The following is a 19536-nucleotide window of genomic DNA, read 5'->3' as shown; positions in this document are numbered from 1 at the left end:
ACATATGCTTCAGGTTACAGACTCCGCTAACCCAGAAATAATGCTTCAGGTTAAGAACTTTGCTTCAGGATAAGAACAGAAATCATGCTCCAGCGGCGCAGCGGCAGCAGGAGGCCCCATTAACTAAAGTGGTGCTTCAGGTTAAGAACAGTTTCAGGTTAAGAACGGACCTCCGGAACGAATTAAGTACTTAACCCAAGGTACCACTGTATCGGGTTGAATTGAAAAGGTTATTGAAACAACAGTGTGTTACTGTGCCTGCGGAGAGGATCATCTTTCAAACTCTCCCTGGTTTCATCCTCAAATTGGCAGGAGTAATTCCAGTGACTGCCTCATTTTAGAAATCTTTTTGAAACCTATTACAAACCAACAAAAAATCTCAAGCAGCACAAGTACGGAGGAGAGAGAATTTATGCCACTCATTACCAATCACATCACAGGTAATATTCAATAGCCCACTCGTTACCATTCATATCACTTGATTGACACTCATACCATCACACTGCTTATATGTGGCAGCCACAAAAGCAACAGATGTACTGTCTGTGGGGGGAAATAGCATTTTCTATGGTGATGGTTAGATTTATGTCATGCCCTTCCAACACACTTGCATTTCTCAGGGTGGCTTACAGAAGATAAAAACAATAAAATCAACATGTACAAAACATTGCAAATTCAGTGGTTCAGCATCCCTGCAACAAAAGAAATTAGTAACGGTTGGTTGGTTGTGTGTTTGTTGCACTAAAATCTGATTAGCTGGAAAAGCCACTAGTGTAATGAAATAAAAAATAAGGACAGATATCAAACCAGTCATTTTTTTTAATTAAATCTGCAGGATTTTACTACACACAACAAATTATTAATATTGCCTAAGTTAATAAAATAGCTGGACAATTTTTTTCAATTAACATTTGTATAGAAATGAGTGGTGATATTTCTCTCACTCAATGGCAGCGAAAGGCCTAGCCTAAATTCTTGAAATGATTGCTTAGCATTGAAGACTGCAGTCTGGCATTAGTCACATGCCATTAAGTCCCACTGACCTCACAAGTACTTAAACGTATAAAATAGGGTGCATCTGATGCAGCATTGCAGCAAAGGGTTGTACTTTTCATTCTCAAATGGGAAAAACTGGTTTCCATGCAAAAAGAAGCATTCTTTCCACATCCAGAACTTAAAAGAATGGGAGTCCCATTTTCCTTGCTCCCCTCCCCACCTCCTGACATTATCCCATCTTGCATTAAAGTTGGGAACACGGTCTCAATAGCGTAAACAGAAAGGAAGAAAATACCCCAAACCCATTTCGTTGCACAACCTAGTCTGCAAGTGTCGAAGCCATAATAGCGGTTTACATGTCACTACTATATTTCCAGTCAAGAGAATCCATTGTTATTTTATATTGTTTCTCCAGCTTCCACCATCACTTCAGAGAATGTCAGTTTTATCACCAAAGCATGACTGCTAACAGAAATCCACCTGCCTGCTACTGTCCCAGTCCCCAATCTGCAATTGTACATGATGAGGTGCCTGTATATTCTGTTGTATTCCCCCCTTTCCTTAGACAAAGCACATAGATGTTGTGAGTGATAATCTCCTCACCACAGCTAGGTATTTGTGTCACCCATGAGATGGATTTGGAGACCATGAGGCACAAGTGAGCTATATCATCCCATTGATCTTAGTCCACTCATAGATGTCCTGCTCACAGACTATGTCTGAGTTGATGAGAAGGTATCTGTCACCGACACAAAAGTGTTTCTGGCAAGCGGCGCACTTGAAGCATTCCAGGTGGTACACTTTGTCTTTTACTCGCATCGTCATCTCATAGGCCCGGATCCGCTTGTCACAGGAGGCACAGAGACCATCTTGGCCAAAAAGCCTTTAGAGAGGGGAAAAGAAATTCAACAACCTTCAGGAGTCAGATTATCAAATGTATTTCTAACTGTGTAAAGTACAAGGAATGTTGCTTGCTCATTTGGCTGCGTTTTGTGAAGGCAAAATAGATTTGTGTAGAAGGACACCCAGAAATTTGTGAAGGGAGAAAGGGTAATGGAAAAGGTGAATGAGGATTCTAATGTTCTCACGATGATTGCCAGTTAGTATTTTCATCCAGTCTGTTGATTGAAATATTGGCTTTGTCTTAATATGGATTTGTAAGCAATCAAGATGCTTTTGTAGGTTCTAATAAAAGCATGTTGAAGTTCATAAAACCATTTTGATAAAAATGAATTACAGCGGATTCTGTGAACTGCTAGAAATTCTAGTTCAAATCCAAAAGTTTTATAGGATCTTTTATTTTAGCACAGGCGTAGGTAACATGTTACCCTCCCGGTAAAGTTGGATGACCACTTCCATCAGAACCGGCCAGCATGGCCCATGGTCAAGAGATAATGGCAGTTGTAACCCAACAATTTATGGAAGGCACCATGATGACTAAACCTGTTTTAGCATATTGCAGCCTCATGAAGACACCCCCATAGAGACCACCATTATGGTGCTATGTTTTCAAGGGTTTATCAGTGTAATGTGCAAGATACATATTGATAGCATGTGCTTCCAGATAATTAATTAATTTAGGCTACCGCCTGCTGAGTTTGCAAAAATCTAGTTTAATATTCCAGTAGATGATTATATATTGTACTGCGAATCAGAGCCAATATAAATTTGCAATGTTTTTTTGCAATCGCACACATTTCAGAAAGGGCTTGTCAGTTTCCAACGCTCTGCTCATCATACAAAAAGCAGACTGCTTGGTTTTTGGAATACAGTACAATCCCTAGAAAGAAAACTGTCGTCATTTCCCTGGCCTTCCAGGAGATGTCACTGTTCATTGCTTCCTAGTCACTGTAACAACTGCTACATATGGATTCTTTCTTTTTTTTTAAGGTGGCACTAAAGAACCACCTTTGAATGCATCACTTGTGATAGTGGATTAAAAAGAGGAAGAGGGACTGTTTTAAAACAGACACAGACACAGACACAGACACAGACACACACACACACACACACACACACACACACACACACACACACACACGTGTTCCAGGCAATGTAGGCTTTTACATTTGAATTACAGATGCGGGAAATGCCAAAGCCAATTTAACGGCCTGTGTCTATGAAATTCTTCATTAGCAGACACAGATAATTAACACATTATGCTGTGAAAAGACGGAACACATCCAATTACAAGGCACAGAAAATGCATTAATTTAACAGCCCATATTTTCTGCCATTACAGTGAGAAAATATTCAGCTAGTGGAAATGGGCTGAATTCTTTTCAGGATGTTGCACGTACACTGGTGATTTACTGCATATTATTACTTTACGCAAATGCAGTCCTACTCAAGCACAACTGCTACTAGAAAAAGCTCTGAAGTGGGATAATTGGGTAGGTTAGCACTTTATTCCTCCCCATTGCCCACTGACACACACACCCCTGTGAATTTTTGAGGATGCTAAATACATCTAGCTATAAATAAAGTGTTTCTCCCCCCTCATGGCTTCATGGAATCATACATATGAAGTACAAAAGAGATGGCAAACAATCAAGATTCTTGATTTGTAGAAGAACATAGTTATTCTTTTATTCACAACTAACGGGGGGGGGGGGAATTGTTGATTCTATTTTTAAAAGTAGAAAATGCAGACAGGATCCTAAGAAAAATTAACTGTGTGTACATAGTGTCTTATGAATAGTGATGGAAGGATCCATCAATTCCAATTTTCTTGGAACAATTTCCAATGCTCCTGATTTTTCCAATCTCAATTCCAATTTTCCACATTTCTGCAGCAATTTGTGACTTTTTTTAATTACAAAAAAATCTTCATGGAAATTATCCAGCATTTTAGAGTAATTTTTTCCCTAATAAACATATTTTGTATGCACACATTTTTGCAAGCAATTTCTCCTCATATAGTGCGCGCGCACGCACACACACACACACGGTTTTCAGTTATATTTTCAGTTAAATATTCATTTTTTGCACATTTCCCCCTAATGTATGCATTTTCGCACACATTTTTTGGTTAGATAACTGCATCACAAAATTTGGAGAAGTGTGAATTTTAAAGAATAGCTGTGCTTGAATTCTCATATTGTTCCGGAAAGTGTGGAATTTGATAAATTTGGCTTTAAATATGAATGCAACTGACTTTCTCCCCCATCCTTAGTTATGAACACTAGTTTTACATCTCTTTACAGTTCATTCAGCCCAAGGTTACACCCAATTCAGGAAAAGCACATGTTTAAGTGCCTGATTTTAAACCTTTGGACTGGTAATGTGCCTACCTGTGATGCTGGCATAGTTCTTCCTCCCTTCCCCTTACCATGCCATACTGTGTCTCAAATATCAGTAGTCAGCCTACAAAGTGGAGCCTTGCATAAGACTGGACAGCAATTTGTGGAGAAGGTTCTTGTGAGCCTGAAGTTCTCCCCGCCTCCTCATTTTAACTGACAAGGAACTTATCCAGACTTGGCTTTGAGACTAGTCAGTTTCCAACTACTGTGTCTTACACCTCTTCTGTGCAGACTGAGCCCAGATCTTGCACTAGAGTTTTAAGCGTAGACCTACCTTCATTTTTAAAAGGAAGGAAGGAAGGAAGGAAGGAAGGAAGGAAGGAAGGAAGGGTTATGTTATGGTGGCTGGTATACCTGAGATAGTCTCTTCGGCACAGTTTCCTGCCCAGTTTATAATATAGCCGCCTTCCCACTTCTCCAAGTCTGCACCCGCATAAGTCACAGCTAAGGCAGTCTTCATGCCAGTACTGGTCGATGGCTTTCAGGAAGTAACGGTCCCCAATGTTCTGTTGGCATCCTCCACATGTTAACAGGGAAGGGGGGATTTGGAGCACCTCATCCACTGGCTCCCTGGTGGAAAGAGACAGCCTTTAGAATACACTAATCCAGCCAAACTAACCAACTCATAGTCTAATCAGAAAATCTTCAGTCTTATTTTTCTCCCGTTGTTAATTTAAATTAATTTAAATTTTATATACTGCCCTTCATCAAAAGAACACACAGTATTATATGGATGTTATATTAAAACATGACATGATATCCATACAATACAAAAGGTAAAACAATTACATAAATGCAATTCATAATAAGAAATGTACAGTAAAAGAGACACAATTTCATCCCAGCAATAAACTCTACAGCTCAACCCCTATAGAATACAGAGTCTCCTAACATATGTTATTGTTTGGTTAGGGTTATGCGTACATGGTTTAAAATCCTGAGAATCTCATCTCTTTAAAATAAAGTTTCTGTTCCTTAAGAATGAAAGGTGAGTGTGGAAAAGTAGGAAATGCTTGCAGAAGCCTCACATTCCAGAATGTAAGATCCCCAGTGGTAAATGGACTTGGTGACCTGCATAACCTCTTGCCTTTACTCATAGCTAGCAAATGTATGGAGGGAAAGCTCAATTTATATAATTTATACTAATGTTAAGTCTAGCCTATTTCAGTGAAAAATCTTGGAATGAATATATATATGCATGCAGAATATATACGCTGCCCTAACATATTTTCTTTTAATTAATGTAATTAATTAATTCATGTAATTAATTAATTTTAATTAATTTGCAATACTTAATATACCAATGAAAATGGGAAAAGAATTTGTTTGGATTACATTTGTTTTGGTCCAAATTCAGTCCAACATCTATTACAAATAATATCTATGTACAGCTGTAATTAACACACTGCAAACTTGTGTCAAAAAGGATTCCCCACCCCCACCCCATGAGTCCTGTGGCAATGAATTTGTGGACGGTATAAAGAAAAACTATAAATAGCGAAATCATTAAGTAATTAATATTTTATTAAGTCTTTAAGAAAAACCATTGCTGTTCAATTTGTTTCCCTTTCCTACTCTGCTACATACATCAATGTTTTCACTGCTGTGATGAATTTTTTTCCGACATTTTAATAACATTTGTAAAGAATGCCATACAGGTATGATACCTTGACTATCAATATTCATATGACACTTGAATGTGAAGAGTTATTTAGCACTATAGTCTTACAACAACTGTCTGAGACTGGTAACTTTTATACCCATTTCACAGCTTAACCAGTGTGAGGTACATTGCCTTGCCTATGTCCATTTAGCAGATCTACTGCTGAGGCAGGACCATGGCTGCAGTCCTTTGCACACTTACCTGGGAATAATCCCACTGAACACACCGGGACTAATTTCTGAGTAAGCATGTGCAGAATTGCACTGCATGTCATCAAATGATATGGGGAGTTTTCAAGGACATGTCCTGATAAGTACAGGGTTTCCCCCAGTAGGTTTTCTCTGATATTTATTTTGTTATTTATTTATTGAATTTATACTACACCCTTCCTCCCTAGGGCAGCCGTTGTAGTTGATATTATGTGCGAATGAGGATGAGAAGGCTAGAAAATGAATGTAGCCCCATGCTTCAGAATACTGAATGCTATTAACTACTTCCTTCAATAGGAACCATAGGTATTGAGTGTTGACAGGAGTGGGGCCAAAATGGAGAGGAATAAGATATTGGTATGCTTAGGAAAACTGAGAGTTGCATAATTTAATTTTTAAAAAAATCTATGGGGGCAGTTCCTTAAAAAATGCCCAGCAAGGAATGAGCATGCTCAGTAACCACAGAATAATGAGTGCAAATTCCAAAAGAAAACAAGAGTTATGGAATGCCCTACTTTTCCACCTTATGGCATCCTGGAAGATAGTTTCACTAGCTGGCTGGCACACTGAACCACAACACCTCAATTAGGGCCAATGACATACTGTACTTCAACATTTTGCTGTAGGCCCTCCTTCTAAATGCCCAAAGTGAGTCCATACATATCAGTAACTCGTAATAGTTCCTGATTCCAAGGTAGAACCACCCTGTTATTGAGACTCAAGACCTCCTTAAAAGTCACTGTAGCCTAAAAAAATTGGAGTGCACCAGGTTGAAAAGGCTAATTTAAAGCAAGGACATTTATCTTTTGCCCTTGCCTACATAATGAGAGTGCTTTGCAAACGTTATACCTGCACCCTGAACCTGACCGCAGCGTGGGAGATGGTTTTGTGTCAATGGCCCCCACAGTTAGCTTTGCCCACCTGATTGCCTTATAGCAGTGCCTTCCAATGAGCTCATCAAAAGAGTCCACTGTCCAGCTGTAATATTTTAAAAGGTGCAATGGGCAGAAGTATCTTCAAGGCTTTTCCCCATATGCATTTGTCTGTGGACTGAAATAGGTTTTTTTTAAAAAGTTATTCAGTCCTGTACTAACTTTAGTTTATAGGAAATAATAAATAGAAAACTCTTTGAGTCTAGGTCCTTATGCCATCAAAATGGCACCATGCATGCATCAGGGGAAGGTATCAGCAGCCTCAGGAAAACCTCTAGGTTTGCAGAAGTCAAAGCATCTTCAAGAGAAAAGAAAACACTTAGGGCTGTAGGAACCACCTTCCCAAACAATGGGCATGGAATGCTTACTGATAGTTGGAATCAGCAGGTCCTGATTGTTAATAATACAGTAGTCATCTTCTTTTTTTCAGAGACCGCTAACAAGAGTAACATCATATACATATGGGAAGATTCAGCTCCAAATTATTCACTGTAGCATGGTATTCTCAAGAAATAATGCACTTTTCACCCCAGGGAAAAATATTATTTGGGACTGGGGGCAGGGGCGGGGACAAGGTAAAATAATGACTGGATAAAATAAGAGAGAGGAGAAAAGACATTTCTTAATGTAAATGTATTATCTCCCTGAAAGCTTCTTTGTTCCCTGGATATTCCATTTTGCAATTGCTGTTGAGAATTATTCCCAGCAAAACGCCAGCAGCCTGCACAGTCAGCAACTCACGGCAAGATATTTTAGCACATGTTTAACCTTAAGCTCATAAACATTGCCATGGAGGAAAAATAAAACGCTCACATTTTCAAAGTTAATCACGTGATTTACTGGCTTACATTATGCCTCTTGCTCAAACCATTAAGAACGTTCCTTTTGCCTTTTTGCTCAGGACAGTTTTTATGCTAAATAAGTTCATTTGAGTCTCTCTCTCTCTCTCTCTCACTACATATGAATGATCATAATGCAGGATAAGCGTTTGGAACTAAATTCAAATGTACATTCTAGTCAAAGTAGATGCAACATTGGCCTCTCTAAGTGCAGACCACTTTAAGTCTGTAAAAAGGCCCAGTGGAACTTCTCACTTAAAAGTTATGTGATGCAGTGTTGCCAACAAGAGATAACTGCAATGTAGGCCTTGGCAAGTCCAAGATGTTCCCATTCCTGCTACCACATACCTCCCACCAGCAACTCCATAACCCCAGACTGGGTCCAGTTTGAGTAAAATCCTGAGGTAAAAGCCTTCTCCCCACTGCCCCAATCTTCAATGAAATCTTTGCCCACCAGCAGCCATCTAATTTGTCAGCCTCATATTCAACTTCCAAAAAAAAAAAAAAAATAGAAGTGGGCAGTTTCCCATCCAGATCACAGTCAGATGCTGACTTCCAGTTGAGGCTCTACTCCTCTGAGGTAGTCTGGGTAGCCATATTCTCTCAGTTGAAGGCAGGCATTTCCTCCTTTCTCAACCAAATCTATGTGACGAGAAGGCTATGTCTCACCCACCCTGCTCCTGATTTTTCTTTAATCCCTGTTTACCAACTGGTACAATAGATTCCCAAATGCTCACAATAATAACAGCTAAATTCTAAGGCCGCGAGAGGACTTATATGTTACACTCAAGGAATAAGTAAGCTGTGTTACTATATCTCTCTAGACTCTCAAAAGCAATCTCACAAGAAACAAGAATTTAACATAATGAAAAATGATTCAACTCCCTCAAAAACACTATACAAAGAAGTAAAACTTCCTCAAGTCGCATTTATCTGAAAAATAAATACGGCTGCATCTTGTCTACGTAAAGCTTGAAAGATGATCAAGTTCTCAAGGCATTTCATACTAATTCTTGATTTGCTGTTATGAAGAAACACCTCCTGATTCCATACCTATATAGCCGTGTGAGTGTGCTACTGAATTATTTCACTATTCACAGCTGCTATTTCTGCACACAAATCTATTTTAAATGATGTTTTAGCACACTAGTCTTTTATGGAGAATGCTGTCAGTGAAGACAGTAGCAATTTCTTTCAGAAAGAACAGAGGTTTTTTTTTTGTTGTTGTTCATGACTTGTCATGAAAGCAGCCATATATTTTAAAATGCATAGGATTGAGAAAAGAGGTGTGGGAGTTCCTGAACCAATACCCAGAAACTACCTCCAAGATATCCTACAAGTCTGCATAAACAGATACAGGAAGGTTTTGGTTTGCACAACTGTTGTGCAGTTTGGAATGGTTCTTTAAGATCAGTTTCATGTCCTTTTATCCCAAAACAATGGGGGACTTTTACAATAGTGGGAGGGGGAAATGTTCATAATAAACTTTATGTTCTGGAATGCCGTATGCCATAATGATACACTGAAAATAGGTGTTAGCTGAATCTCAAGCCCCCTCCTTTGCTGGCAATTTTGAAAGATTAACGGCACAATCCTATACATGTCTACTCAAAATTAAGTCCCACCGAGTTTTCAGAGGATTGCTCTTAAGTAAATGGATATATAGGACTGCAGCCTAAAATATGAATAAGGAGCTTTAACATAGCAGGGGGAAATAGGGAACGGAGCAACTGTAACATATGCACAATGTTTCATTCGGTACATATGATATATAAGTCTCTGTAAAAGTATCTGAAGTGGATGAGGCCAACAACTGATTCTTACCACACTTAATATAAGAGTAAATTCAACGGAAATTAATATAACCTATTTTTCGGAAAGCAGAGACAGACTGGTCTGCAAGGCTTTCCAACTCTGATCAAAAACCTATGCACTGTTTTCTGCTTGTGGATTCATTTTACAGTATTTCGGTGGTACTTACAGTACAATTCTAACCATGTCTATTCAAAAGAAACCCCTATTGAATTCAAGGGTGCTTGGTACATGATAAGAGGGCTTAGAATTGCAGCCTTAAGCCGGTATAACCGAGCACAGAATCACATCCTGTTGTTTTTTTTTCTTGATACCTCATGAGAACAACTGACAGAAGAATTAAATATACACATATATTTAATTAAGTAGGGACATTAAAAGTTAAAATAAGATTTTCTTGCTAGAATACCACAAAGCTACTGGGGTCTAGACAAATAAAATATGACCACCCTAAATAGAGACAGATAGCTTGAATCCTACATCTGTTTACTCAGAAGTAAGTCCCACCAAGTTCAATGGGACAGGTAGGTGCATAAACTTTAAAAGCCCAGTTCAGTAGCAGTGCTAGTGATACAGCAAATTAATCATCTCTGCAATTATGTATATCTGCATTTGTCTGAGAGTACAGCAAGATCTTCATGGTAAGAAGTCTACTAGGAAATCCAAATTCTATACTAACTTAAACATTTATTTATTTTTACTTCTTTAATAGCTACTGCTGGGGTTGTGAGTGACAGCAACCACTCCCCCCTCTTCTGATCTCGCTTGTGGCTCATGCACAGAAACTCTCTTGCTGGACATTTTGTTCCAAGTTTCAAACCGGTGGCTTGCATTATGAAAATGTGGAAGTTGAGCGCGAGCACACACGCATCTGATAACAACCTTGACCTTTCTAGTCTAATCAGCCAGTGTGTAGCCGGGCAGGGAGGAGAAGAAGAAAGAGAGGCACTGCAGGCAAACTTGGGCTTTTGTAAAACGGGAGTCTCCCAACCCCTATCCCTCTGAAGCCACTTTCATCAGCATCACCTAATCGGCAGGACCTGATGCAAAGGCGTTTGCGACCCCAAATGCCCGCTCCTTTCTCCCGCCCCCAGCAGGAGCTGGATAGGAAATCTGGTGGCTCTGGTAATTGGCCTCCAACTCAAAATGGGGAACTTGCCTGTGGCTCTGGGTTTCAGTTACCATCCCTGCGAGTAGCAGGCAGGCTGGCTTAGTGCGAGCTTAATGAGATCTTTCCTAGTCCTTGCTGCACAGTCCATCCGTATTCACAACGTGATCGCGGTACAGGGACTGGATCGGGATGGGGAGAGCGGGGTCTCTGAAACACACCTAGTAACCTGGAGAAAGGAAGATGCAGCCCCCATCGTATTTATTTCTGTCTCTCTCCAAATGGCACTTTCTCATATGCCAGCGCTCTTAATCAAAATAATATTAATAATAATAGTCATTATTCTCTCTCCCCCCCCCCCACAACAATCCAGCCCCACGGATTGCCCAGAACCCGTCTCCATTCCAAGGCAAAGTTGGCCCTAGCTCTGGAGATGCGAAGCTGGAGGGGACTTGGGGGGGGGGACAGGGAGAGGAGGTCACTTACTCGGAGGGCTCGAGGCTTTTCCTTTCGATGGCCGAGGACATTGGCAGCTCCGGGGTCCTTTGTAGTTCGCCGGTGGGTTGGTCTGCGCCGAGATCTGCCCCCACAAAGGCTGCTTGCTCCTGAATGCCTGCTCGCTACCCGCGGCAGAGTGGCACCTCCGCCCCCCTCCCGCTCCCCAAGGACATTCGCAGGATTTCCTCCTGTAGCACCAGAGAGAGAGAGAGAGAGAGAGGTGGGCTGGTGCGTGCTGGATGCTGCTCCTGCGACGATGCCTCTCCTGCAAGCGAGCGCGCCTAGCTAACCCTTAGGATCTAACCTCCCATCCTGGCTGCGCCGACGCTCCTCCTGCTCAGGGGGCGCGAGCGACCCGGGCAGAGAGAGGCTGGAGCTGCTGCTGCTCCTGCAGCCGATTGCTCCGCGCCGCCGTCTCCCGAGCTGTCACTGCTGCTGCTGCTGCGTTGGATCCCGGAGTCTCCTCTGCTGCTTGCCTTAGGTTTGCTGCCTGGGCAGCTCCGGGCGCGCTCGAGAGAGGGGCTCCTGCTCCGCAGAGGCAGCTGACGGCATCTCCACCAACAGCACCATCCCCATTATAGTCGAAGTTGCTGCTATTATTACCCCACTACTGCTACTACTACTATTATTATTGAAGCTGGCTCCGCAGTCTGTCCTCTCTGGTTTCACATCCTCTTTCCTGCTCACGATTCAAATACAATAGAAGGAAATGACACTTAAAGAGACAGCTGTCTATTTCTTAACTGGGCTCCTGGGGATTCAAGCAAGCCCGAACAGCAGCATCTCTCACGACTGAGTTGGCTCCTTAAAGGGCCAGTCTCTCTCTCTCTCTCTCTCTCTCTCTCTCTCTCTCTCACACACACACACACACACACGGGGGGGGGGGAATGCTGGGACTCTGCTTAAAAAAAGGAATGTGCTGGTGTCTTTTTAATTGAACCATGCAACCATTTGCTAGCAAATCAAGCTAATTGAAAGTTGCCTAATAGGTTAGGTTCATGTTTAAGTGCCCAGTATTTCATTAACCACAGCACTGCCTGAGGTCAAAAGTGTGTCCGTGGGAGGACACATAAAATGAAGAATTATCTTCCTGCTTCAGATCTCATGAAGCGTATTGAGTTTTGCTGATCATTAAGGCATGTGCACGGTCCTACAGCTTGAACATGGATGACCACTTGGCAAATTCACTGCATGAAAATGAGTGACAGGCTAGAATAGGAAGCAGTGTTTCTGCCTGTCATCTATCTACCTATCTTCAAGTTCCAATAGATATACCTTCAAAAGGACGTGGATAAAGGAATGAGCAAACACCTAGGAACAAGTAATGGAAACGGTTCTATCATAATCTTTTCCAGCCTCTCTCAGCAACCCCTCTTCAGGCAAGATGATTCACTCACACAGTGAAGTGATCTGCATTGTTTATAAAATTAAGCTTCCCTGTAAAAGTACAGTCACAGCACCATGTGACTGTCAACTAGATGAGGCTGTCTGCTCTGGTGATTCCAATATAAGTGAAGAAAAAAGACCAAAAGTTGTTAGTGAAAAAACACCAGATAATCTCCTGATATTTATTTATTCCCTACACAAAACCCCCCACAAAAAATAAAGACGCCCATTTACAATTGCTTAACTACATTCAGCCCCTTGAGCTTCCACTCAAAGTACTGGGGAATAATGGCAGGACCTCCTCTAAAGGCCAGTGGCTCCAGATGTACAAAGCTCTCTTGTGGGCTTCACTGGGCATTGGGTCTGGCCCTAGTGCCTCTTTGTTTGCTTCAACCAGCAGATCATTAGGAAACAGCTGGTGTTTAGGTAATGGTGCTCCTGGAGCCTTCACTTTCTGGAAGTTCTTCCCCATTAATTGCACACATTTGTGGGTACTCAGGAATGAAGGAATGAATACGGTCAAACTAGCTACCATCCATTACATGTAAATATAGAGTCTGCTGGTCTCTGATTGCATGATTGTGCCAGATAACCATTCATAGTACCTTCTCCACTACAAGAACAAAACATTTGCACAACTGTTGAAAACCAGCTGCAAGCCAGTGGTGGAGAGGTATGCTCCTCAATAGGCATCCACTATTGCCAGTTTTCTAGTACCCTTAATGTGCATTCATTTTCACTTTCAAAACACGCACAAGGTGCCATTCATACACTACACCATGTGATTAAAGAATATCCACTTAGCGGGAAATGTTTCAGAAAATGCATGTGAGCTATCTCAAGTATCGTGGTACCTCGGGTTACATACGCTTCAGGTTACATACGCTTCAGGTTACAGAATCCACTAACCCAGAAATAGTACCTCAGGTTAAGAACTTTGCTTCAGGATGAGAACAGAAATCATGCTCTGGCGGCGCGGCGGCAGAGGCAGTGGGAAGCCCCATTAGCTAAAGTGGTGCTTCAGGTTAAGAACAGTTTCAGGTTAAGAACGGACCACCGGAACGAATTAAGTACTTAACCCAAGGTACCACTGCATATGCATATCTCTATGCTTAAAGTCTGTCCTAAAGAGGAGGAACAAGAGCTTAGGACAGCAGCATGGACTGGGGTTTAGGATTGTTCAGCCTGAGAATATACTAAATTACAGTCAGTTAATGTAAGCTATGTACTGTCAGGTCAGAAGGTGAAATAAACAATAAAGGCAAAGTAAGTTAAATGTTGGGGATTTGGGGGGTAATGTTTTAGCAAAGAAATGTGTTAATATTTTAGCTATTTAATCTACATGGGAATTGAGGACCTATGTAAGTATTTCAAATTCTTTTAGGAAGCAGTTACAAATACATTTTTAATTATTTTTAATGATTCATGGTGGATCTGTTTTACTTTTAGGACTTTGGACTGCTTTCATATATTTTTTGTGAATGTGTTCCTGAGGGTTGGGAAGCCTCTGGAACAGAATGGGGCATGTTGTGCAGAGAAGCAATGTGTGTGTGTGTGTGTGTGTGTGTGTGTGTGTGTGTGTGTAGTGCTGGAGAAAATCAGTTGCCCTAACTTACAGAAGTATAAACACTTTCTGCTCAGTCAAAGCCACCGTTGAGTCGGATTCAACAGCAGCTGCCTCCTGGAGGCAATTCTTTTCTTAGGTCTCTTAAAAAGCCTTGAAACACATTTTTAAAACTACAAATAGTTTATAATATAGTTTGTGAATTTAAGCAAGAGAAGTTGCTGAATGTATAACTTGCAAAATAACCCACGACTGCAAGCTTCAAGCCACTTACTGTATTAAACAGACTTGGCAACTTTGCAGGAGAAAATGGTTGTTAAGTATATATTTGTCGGTGGATTCCTGGAAGATTTGAAGAGTAAGTGCATTATATATGAACCAATGTTCAGTGTTTTGGTATAAAAGTTTATTTAACAACAACAACAACCAAATATTGACCATTCTTCTGTTAACTACTGATAAACGGAAGAATTCCCCGTATCAGATCCTGGCCAGGGTCAGCGTTTCCTTTAGGCAGGGTGAGGCAATTCAGACAGCACATGCTGGGGGTTAGGGAGCAGTGGGAGGCTCTGGTGGACAGGGATGTGTGCCACGTGCCCCGCAGTGCAACACCTAAGTGAGCTTGCTGCTGTCAGGTATGACGATGGATGATGCCGTCCTGTGGCTAACATCAAGCTTATCCGGTCAGCTTCTGGACACGGGCGCCATCTTGTCTTTCACCTAAAGCAGAAGAAAGTTGTTGTCCAGCTCTGATCATCACAAAATGTCTAATAAAGCTAGAACTTGTATCTAAATCAGGTAATGGAGAAATTCAGGCCTGGGGGAGAAATGTCACCCTCCAGGCCTCTCTGTCCAGCAGTCAGAACTCTCCTCAGGCCACACCCCTCCCTGGTCTGCTTTGCACCCTCCTTGAGTGTTTTCACATGCCTAGAATGTGCTCTGGAGCTCTGTGCATTTTACACTGGTACCTTGGGTTACATACGCTTCAAATTACATACGCTTCAGGTTACAGACTCCACTAACCCAGAAACAGTACCTCAGGTTAAGAACTTTGCTTCAGGATGAGAACAGAAATCATGCTCCGGCAGCATGGCAGCAGCAGGAGGCCCCATTAGCTAAAGTGGTCTTCAGGTTAAGAACAGTTTCAGGTTAAGAATGGACCTCCGGAATGAATTAAGTACTTAACCAGAGGTACGTGCCTTGAAAGAGACGGGTTTGCATAGAAACTAGCCTACCGTACAAAGGTGGAATTTACATTCATTACCCATGTCCATTTTTGTCTCTGGGCCTGCCCATTCTTTACATGTGACCCTTGGAAGCTTTTGTCCCATGCACCCCCCCCCCCATCTTAAACAATTCCAAGATTAGTAGCACCTTAAAGACCAACTAAGTCAGTTCTTGGTATGAGCTTTCGTGTGTATGCACACTTCTTCAGATACACTGAAACAGAAGTTTCCAGGCCCTTCTATATAGTGAGAAGGTGGGGAGGGGTATTACTCAGAAGGGTGGTGGGAATGGGTGATTGGCAGATAGCTGTGATGAGCCTGTTGAGTAATACCCCTCCCCACCTTCTCACTATATAGAAGGGCCTGGAAACTTCTGTTTCAGTGTATCTGAAGAAGTGTGCATGCACACGAAAGCTCATACCAAGAACTGACTTAGTTGGTCTTTAAGGTGCTACTGGAAGGAATTTGTTTTGTTTTGACTATGGCAGACCAACACGGCTACCTATCTGTAATTCCAAGATTGTTATTTTGCTAGGCACTTCAAAATCCTTTAGAAGTATTTCCAGTATCACAAAATCAGATTGTGAAGTTCCCACAGCAGCCTAGTTCTGTGATTTGAAAATATCTTTATATTTTGTGTTGCTTTCCTGTGGAAAAGTCTGGTGATGACAGAGAAGTATTTTGTTTGACCTCTCTGTTTTACAGATACAACTGCGACCAGAAGGAGGAGGAGAAAGATGGAAACTCATAATCAAATATCCAGCACTCCAGAGGATCAGTGTGTCATTCTTCTGTGTTTGGCAATTGAATTAAATCTGGTTAGGCAAACACTTATGCAGGAAATATTGCCTGGAGATAAAAGTTGTCATGGAGGCTTAAGTTACCTGCATCACAGAAACACAAAACAATGTTTAGGTTTCATGTGGCAGGTGGGGTTTTAAACCACACACCATCAGAAGGGCCCTTTTTTAAGGAGTGGACAAAGCTGTTGTGAAGCCAGAAGGTGTGTGTGCCCTTTACTCATGGGTGTACTTTAAGCTGCAATTAGCACAAATGACATTTTCTTTCTGAGTGGCATTTCCACTCATATCTAAAATAAGCTTGTTCCCTCAGCTTTCAATGGCAGCACGCAATGTCATTTCCCAATGGATTAAATAACAGGAAGCAAAATAAGCATTTTTACAACATTCTCAAACCGACATGGATTAGCTGACTACTCTTTTCAAATGGAGGGAAAAAGAGACTGCAATGTAAGCTTGATTCACAGGAGCAAAATAAGATTTCTCTTATTATGTCAGATTTATAAGTAATAACTTTGCTGCTGTATTTCCCCCTTATTGAAAAATCTCCCTTTGTTAATGAATGGTATAGAATATGAAATGGAATTCTCCTTTCCAGCCATGAAGAATGCATTTTGATGTTCCTTCTCTTCTTATATATCATTCTTTTGGTCTGGCAGGTAAAGTAGCTTTTTCTGTTTCCATTACTGTACTATAATTCTACAGTAAATTCTATAGTAGTTTAAAGATTTATAGTTTTATCAGCATATCTTTAAAAAAAGGACTGAAGTTTTTCATGTTCTGTTTAAAACAACAAAGAAACATAATTCCCTCCCCCTCTCTTGATCTATCTTTGGTGAGACTCAGTGCTTTAAGGGGCTGTTAAGCTATAGATCTTCTTGTGCTGGGAATTAAGCAAGATGAGTTTCAGTTAACATTCATTAAGATGGATGATACTGTCTATTCTCTTTTGAAGCAAATCCTAGATGTTATTGATTACCTTTTGCATATGTGTGCCTGTGCAAGAAAAAGATCACCTCACCAAGTGCTGATGGGCAAAAAGAGTTTTTGTGGGGTTTTTTGCAAACACACATTTGGTTTGGGGTGTATTTGCAAAGCCCTCTTCCTCTACTTAACAGATTGTAACTGAAGAAGCTCTGTTAGTACTGATCACTGTATTAAACTGGCCTGAAGGGTAAATGGATGCTGAATTCACAAGTGACACCCTGTTACCTCCAGCTTGAGCCAAAAAGGTGAATCAGAGCTGGCAGCACCAGTGGCGTAGCGTGGGGGGTGCAGGGGGGGCCGGCCGCACCGGGCGCAACATCTGGGGGTTAGGGTTAGGGATAGGGTTAGGGGGCGCAAATCCACGGGTTAGGGGGCGCAAATTACTTGCCTTGCCCCGGGTGCTGACAACCCACGCTACGCCACTGGGCAGCACTAGTATTCCACAAATGTACATGATTAATGAAATCTCCCTTTACAGAATATTTAAATGAAGAAATACAGTAGGTATAACATCCAATTAATACATCTTTCATGTGGACAGATGCATCTGAAGAGCATGCATTTTGAATTGATAAAGACACATAAAAGTTCTCCTTAGATATTATGACAAAATGCACAAAGCAGAGTCAAATTTGCATCCGTTTTCTCACTGCTTCCTTTGTAAAAGATGTGCCTCAAATGAACTCTCTTTAAAAGCATGCACATTTCTGTTCCCAAAGTGGAAAATTCCTTGATGGAGATTAGAAATTCATTATTTTTACAGTAAGAACAGCACCAAAATTAGGTATCTAAAGAATCACCTTCTCTCTTTTGAACCTGCTGTTCTGCCAAGATCATAATGTGAGACTCTGTTCCAGGCTTTTCCTTTGACAGGTGGATGCCAGAAGCAAGGCCTTTCCAGTGGTGACACCCCAATTGGGGCTCCTTAGCCACATTCAGCTTGTTAGCACTTTACTTTGGGGGGGGGGTGTCCAACCAAAAACTGTTCTAATGATCTGTTCATTATTTTAAGCAATGTTTACTTCTGCTGTTCTGTATATTTGTTATTTCAGATTGCATTGTTTCAAATCTGACTTTTTACATGTCATCTTGAACATTCCTCTTGTCAGAAAGTTGAAGTATCACATTTTGAAATAAACAGCACAATCCTATGCATATTTACCCAGAAAAGTACCACTGTGTTCAGTAGGGCTCACTCCCAAGTAAGCCTAAACACACACAAATCTAACTGCAATATTAATGTAACTGTCCCGCAGAAAAAAATGTATCGCTATAGAATTTCATACTCAGTCTGTTGACTTGAGGCATTATTGATTTGTTGTTGTCGTAGGCATAAAAGGGAAATCAAGCATCTTCAACTTAATTAGTGACTGGTTTGGCACAATAATTGCCTTTCACTTTCTTGTTTACTGCACTGTAGGGAGGAAAACTCTAGCGTAAATGGCATTTGGGAAGTGGGAGCCAGGCTTCTCCTCATCACGACTGGCAAATGTTGATGTACAGGAAATATCCTGGCTGAAAACAAGAATCCTTAACTTGAGCCTGCTGCTCTTATGCATATTTATTCAGAAGTAAAACCCATTGAGTTCATTGGGACTTACTCCAGGTAATTGTGCATAGGCTTGCAGCCGTAGACATTAATCCTGTCCCAGCGCAGAGGAGAGGATTTGATGACCCTTTAAGTCCCTTGGAACACTATAATTCTATTGTTCTATTGTTGGCCATATACTGGCTGTGGCAAGCTATTACACCAACAATATCTATTGCATTACTCTGAACGATGCTGCTTTGGGGGCTCTCAAGTGTGAAAGGCAACATATAAAAACAATTCTTTCTTTTAAATCTGCTATCTTTTCAAGGCTCCTCAAAGCTCTTTTATCTGTTAACTCAGCGCACTACATCATTCCAAGTGCTCTTTTTCTCTCATATGTGGGAAACCTATGCTCTCTCTTTTCGCCTGCAGCTTTACAAGGAAAGAGCTGCTATGCGTCATTCTTTATAAGCTTAGTAGGAAAGGACAACCTGTTATGGAGCCTCGCCTGAGTTAAGAGAGCAAGATATAACACTAATTGCTTTGTAAAACAGGTGATGAATCATGATCCAGAGGATTTTGGAAAGCTTTCCATTATGCAGGGGTAGAGAACCTCTGGATCCTTTCAGGCTCCAAGTCCCATCAGCACTAGGCAGCATGGCCAATAGACAGCGATGGTTGCA

The 19536-nt window shown here is 41.2% G+C and overlaps 2 protein-coding genes across 5 annotated transcripts in view; one reads left to right on the top strand and one right to left on the bottom strand.

Annotated features, from left to right (window-relative positions):
- Positions 1–801: 801 nt before the first annotated feature.
- On the bottom strand, positions 802–12130 carry LMO2 (LIM domain only 2). Its single transcript, XM_081855036.1, has 4 exons — positions 11836–12130; positions 11348–11547; positions 4653–4868; positions 802–1879 (listed from the first exon to the last, which is right to left on the bottom strand). The coding sequence occupies exons 2-4, from the start codon at positions 11386–11388 to the stop codon at positions 1660–1662; spliced, it is 477 nt and encodes a 158-aa protein (XP_081711162.1). The 5' UTR covers positions 11389–11547; positions 11836–12130; the 3' UTR covers positions 802–1659.
- Positions 12131–16656: 4526 nt separating this feature from the next.
- LOC309327274 (uncharacterized protein) overlaps positions 16657–19536 on the top strand; it is a 47305-nt gene continuing 44425 nt past the window's right edge. For 3 of the 4 annotated variants that reach the window (XM_081836436.1, XM_081836433.1, XM_081836435.1), the window contains exon 1: positions 16657–16785. In XM_081836436.1, the coding sequence (XP_081692562.1) occupies positions 16762–16785 (24 nt within the window). In that variant the 5' untranslated portion in view covers positions 16657–16761. Of the gene's footprint in view, positions 16787–19536 lie in introns of all 4 variants that reach the window. The other variant, XM_081836434.1, reaches the window with a different exon arrangement.

Source organism: Podarcis erhardii, assembly GCF_964252035.2.
Source record: "Podarcis erhardii genome assembly, chromosome: 1".
NCBI classification, from domain to species: domain Eukaryota; kingdom Metazoa; phylum Chordata; class Lepidosauria; order Squamata; family Lacertidae; genus Podarcis; species Podarcis erhardii.
The sequence above is the reverse complement of the archived record's forward strand: the minus strand, read 5'-3'. Positions and strand labels throughout refer to the sequence as shown.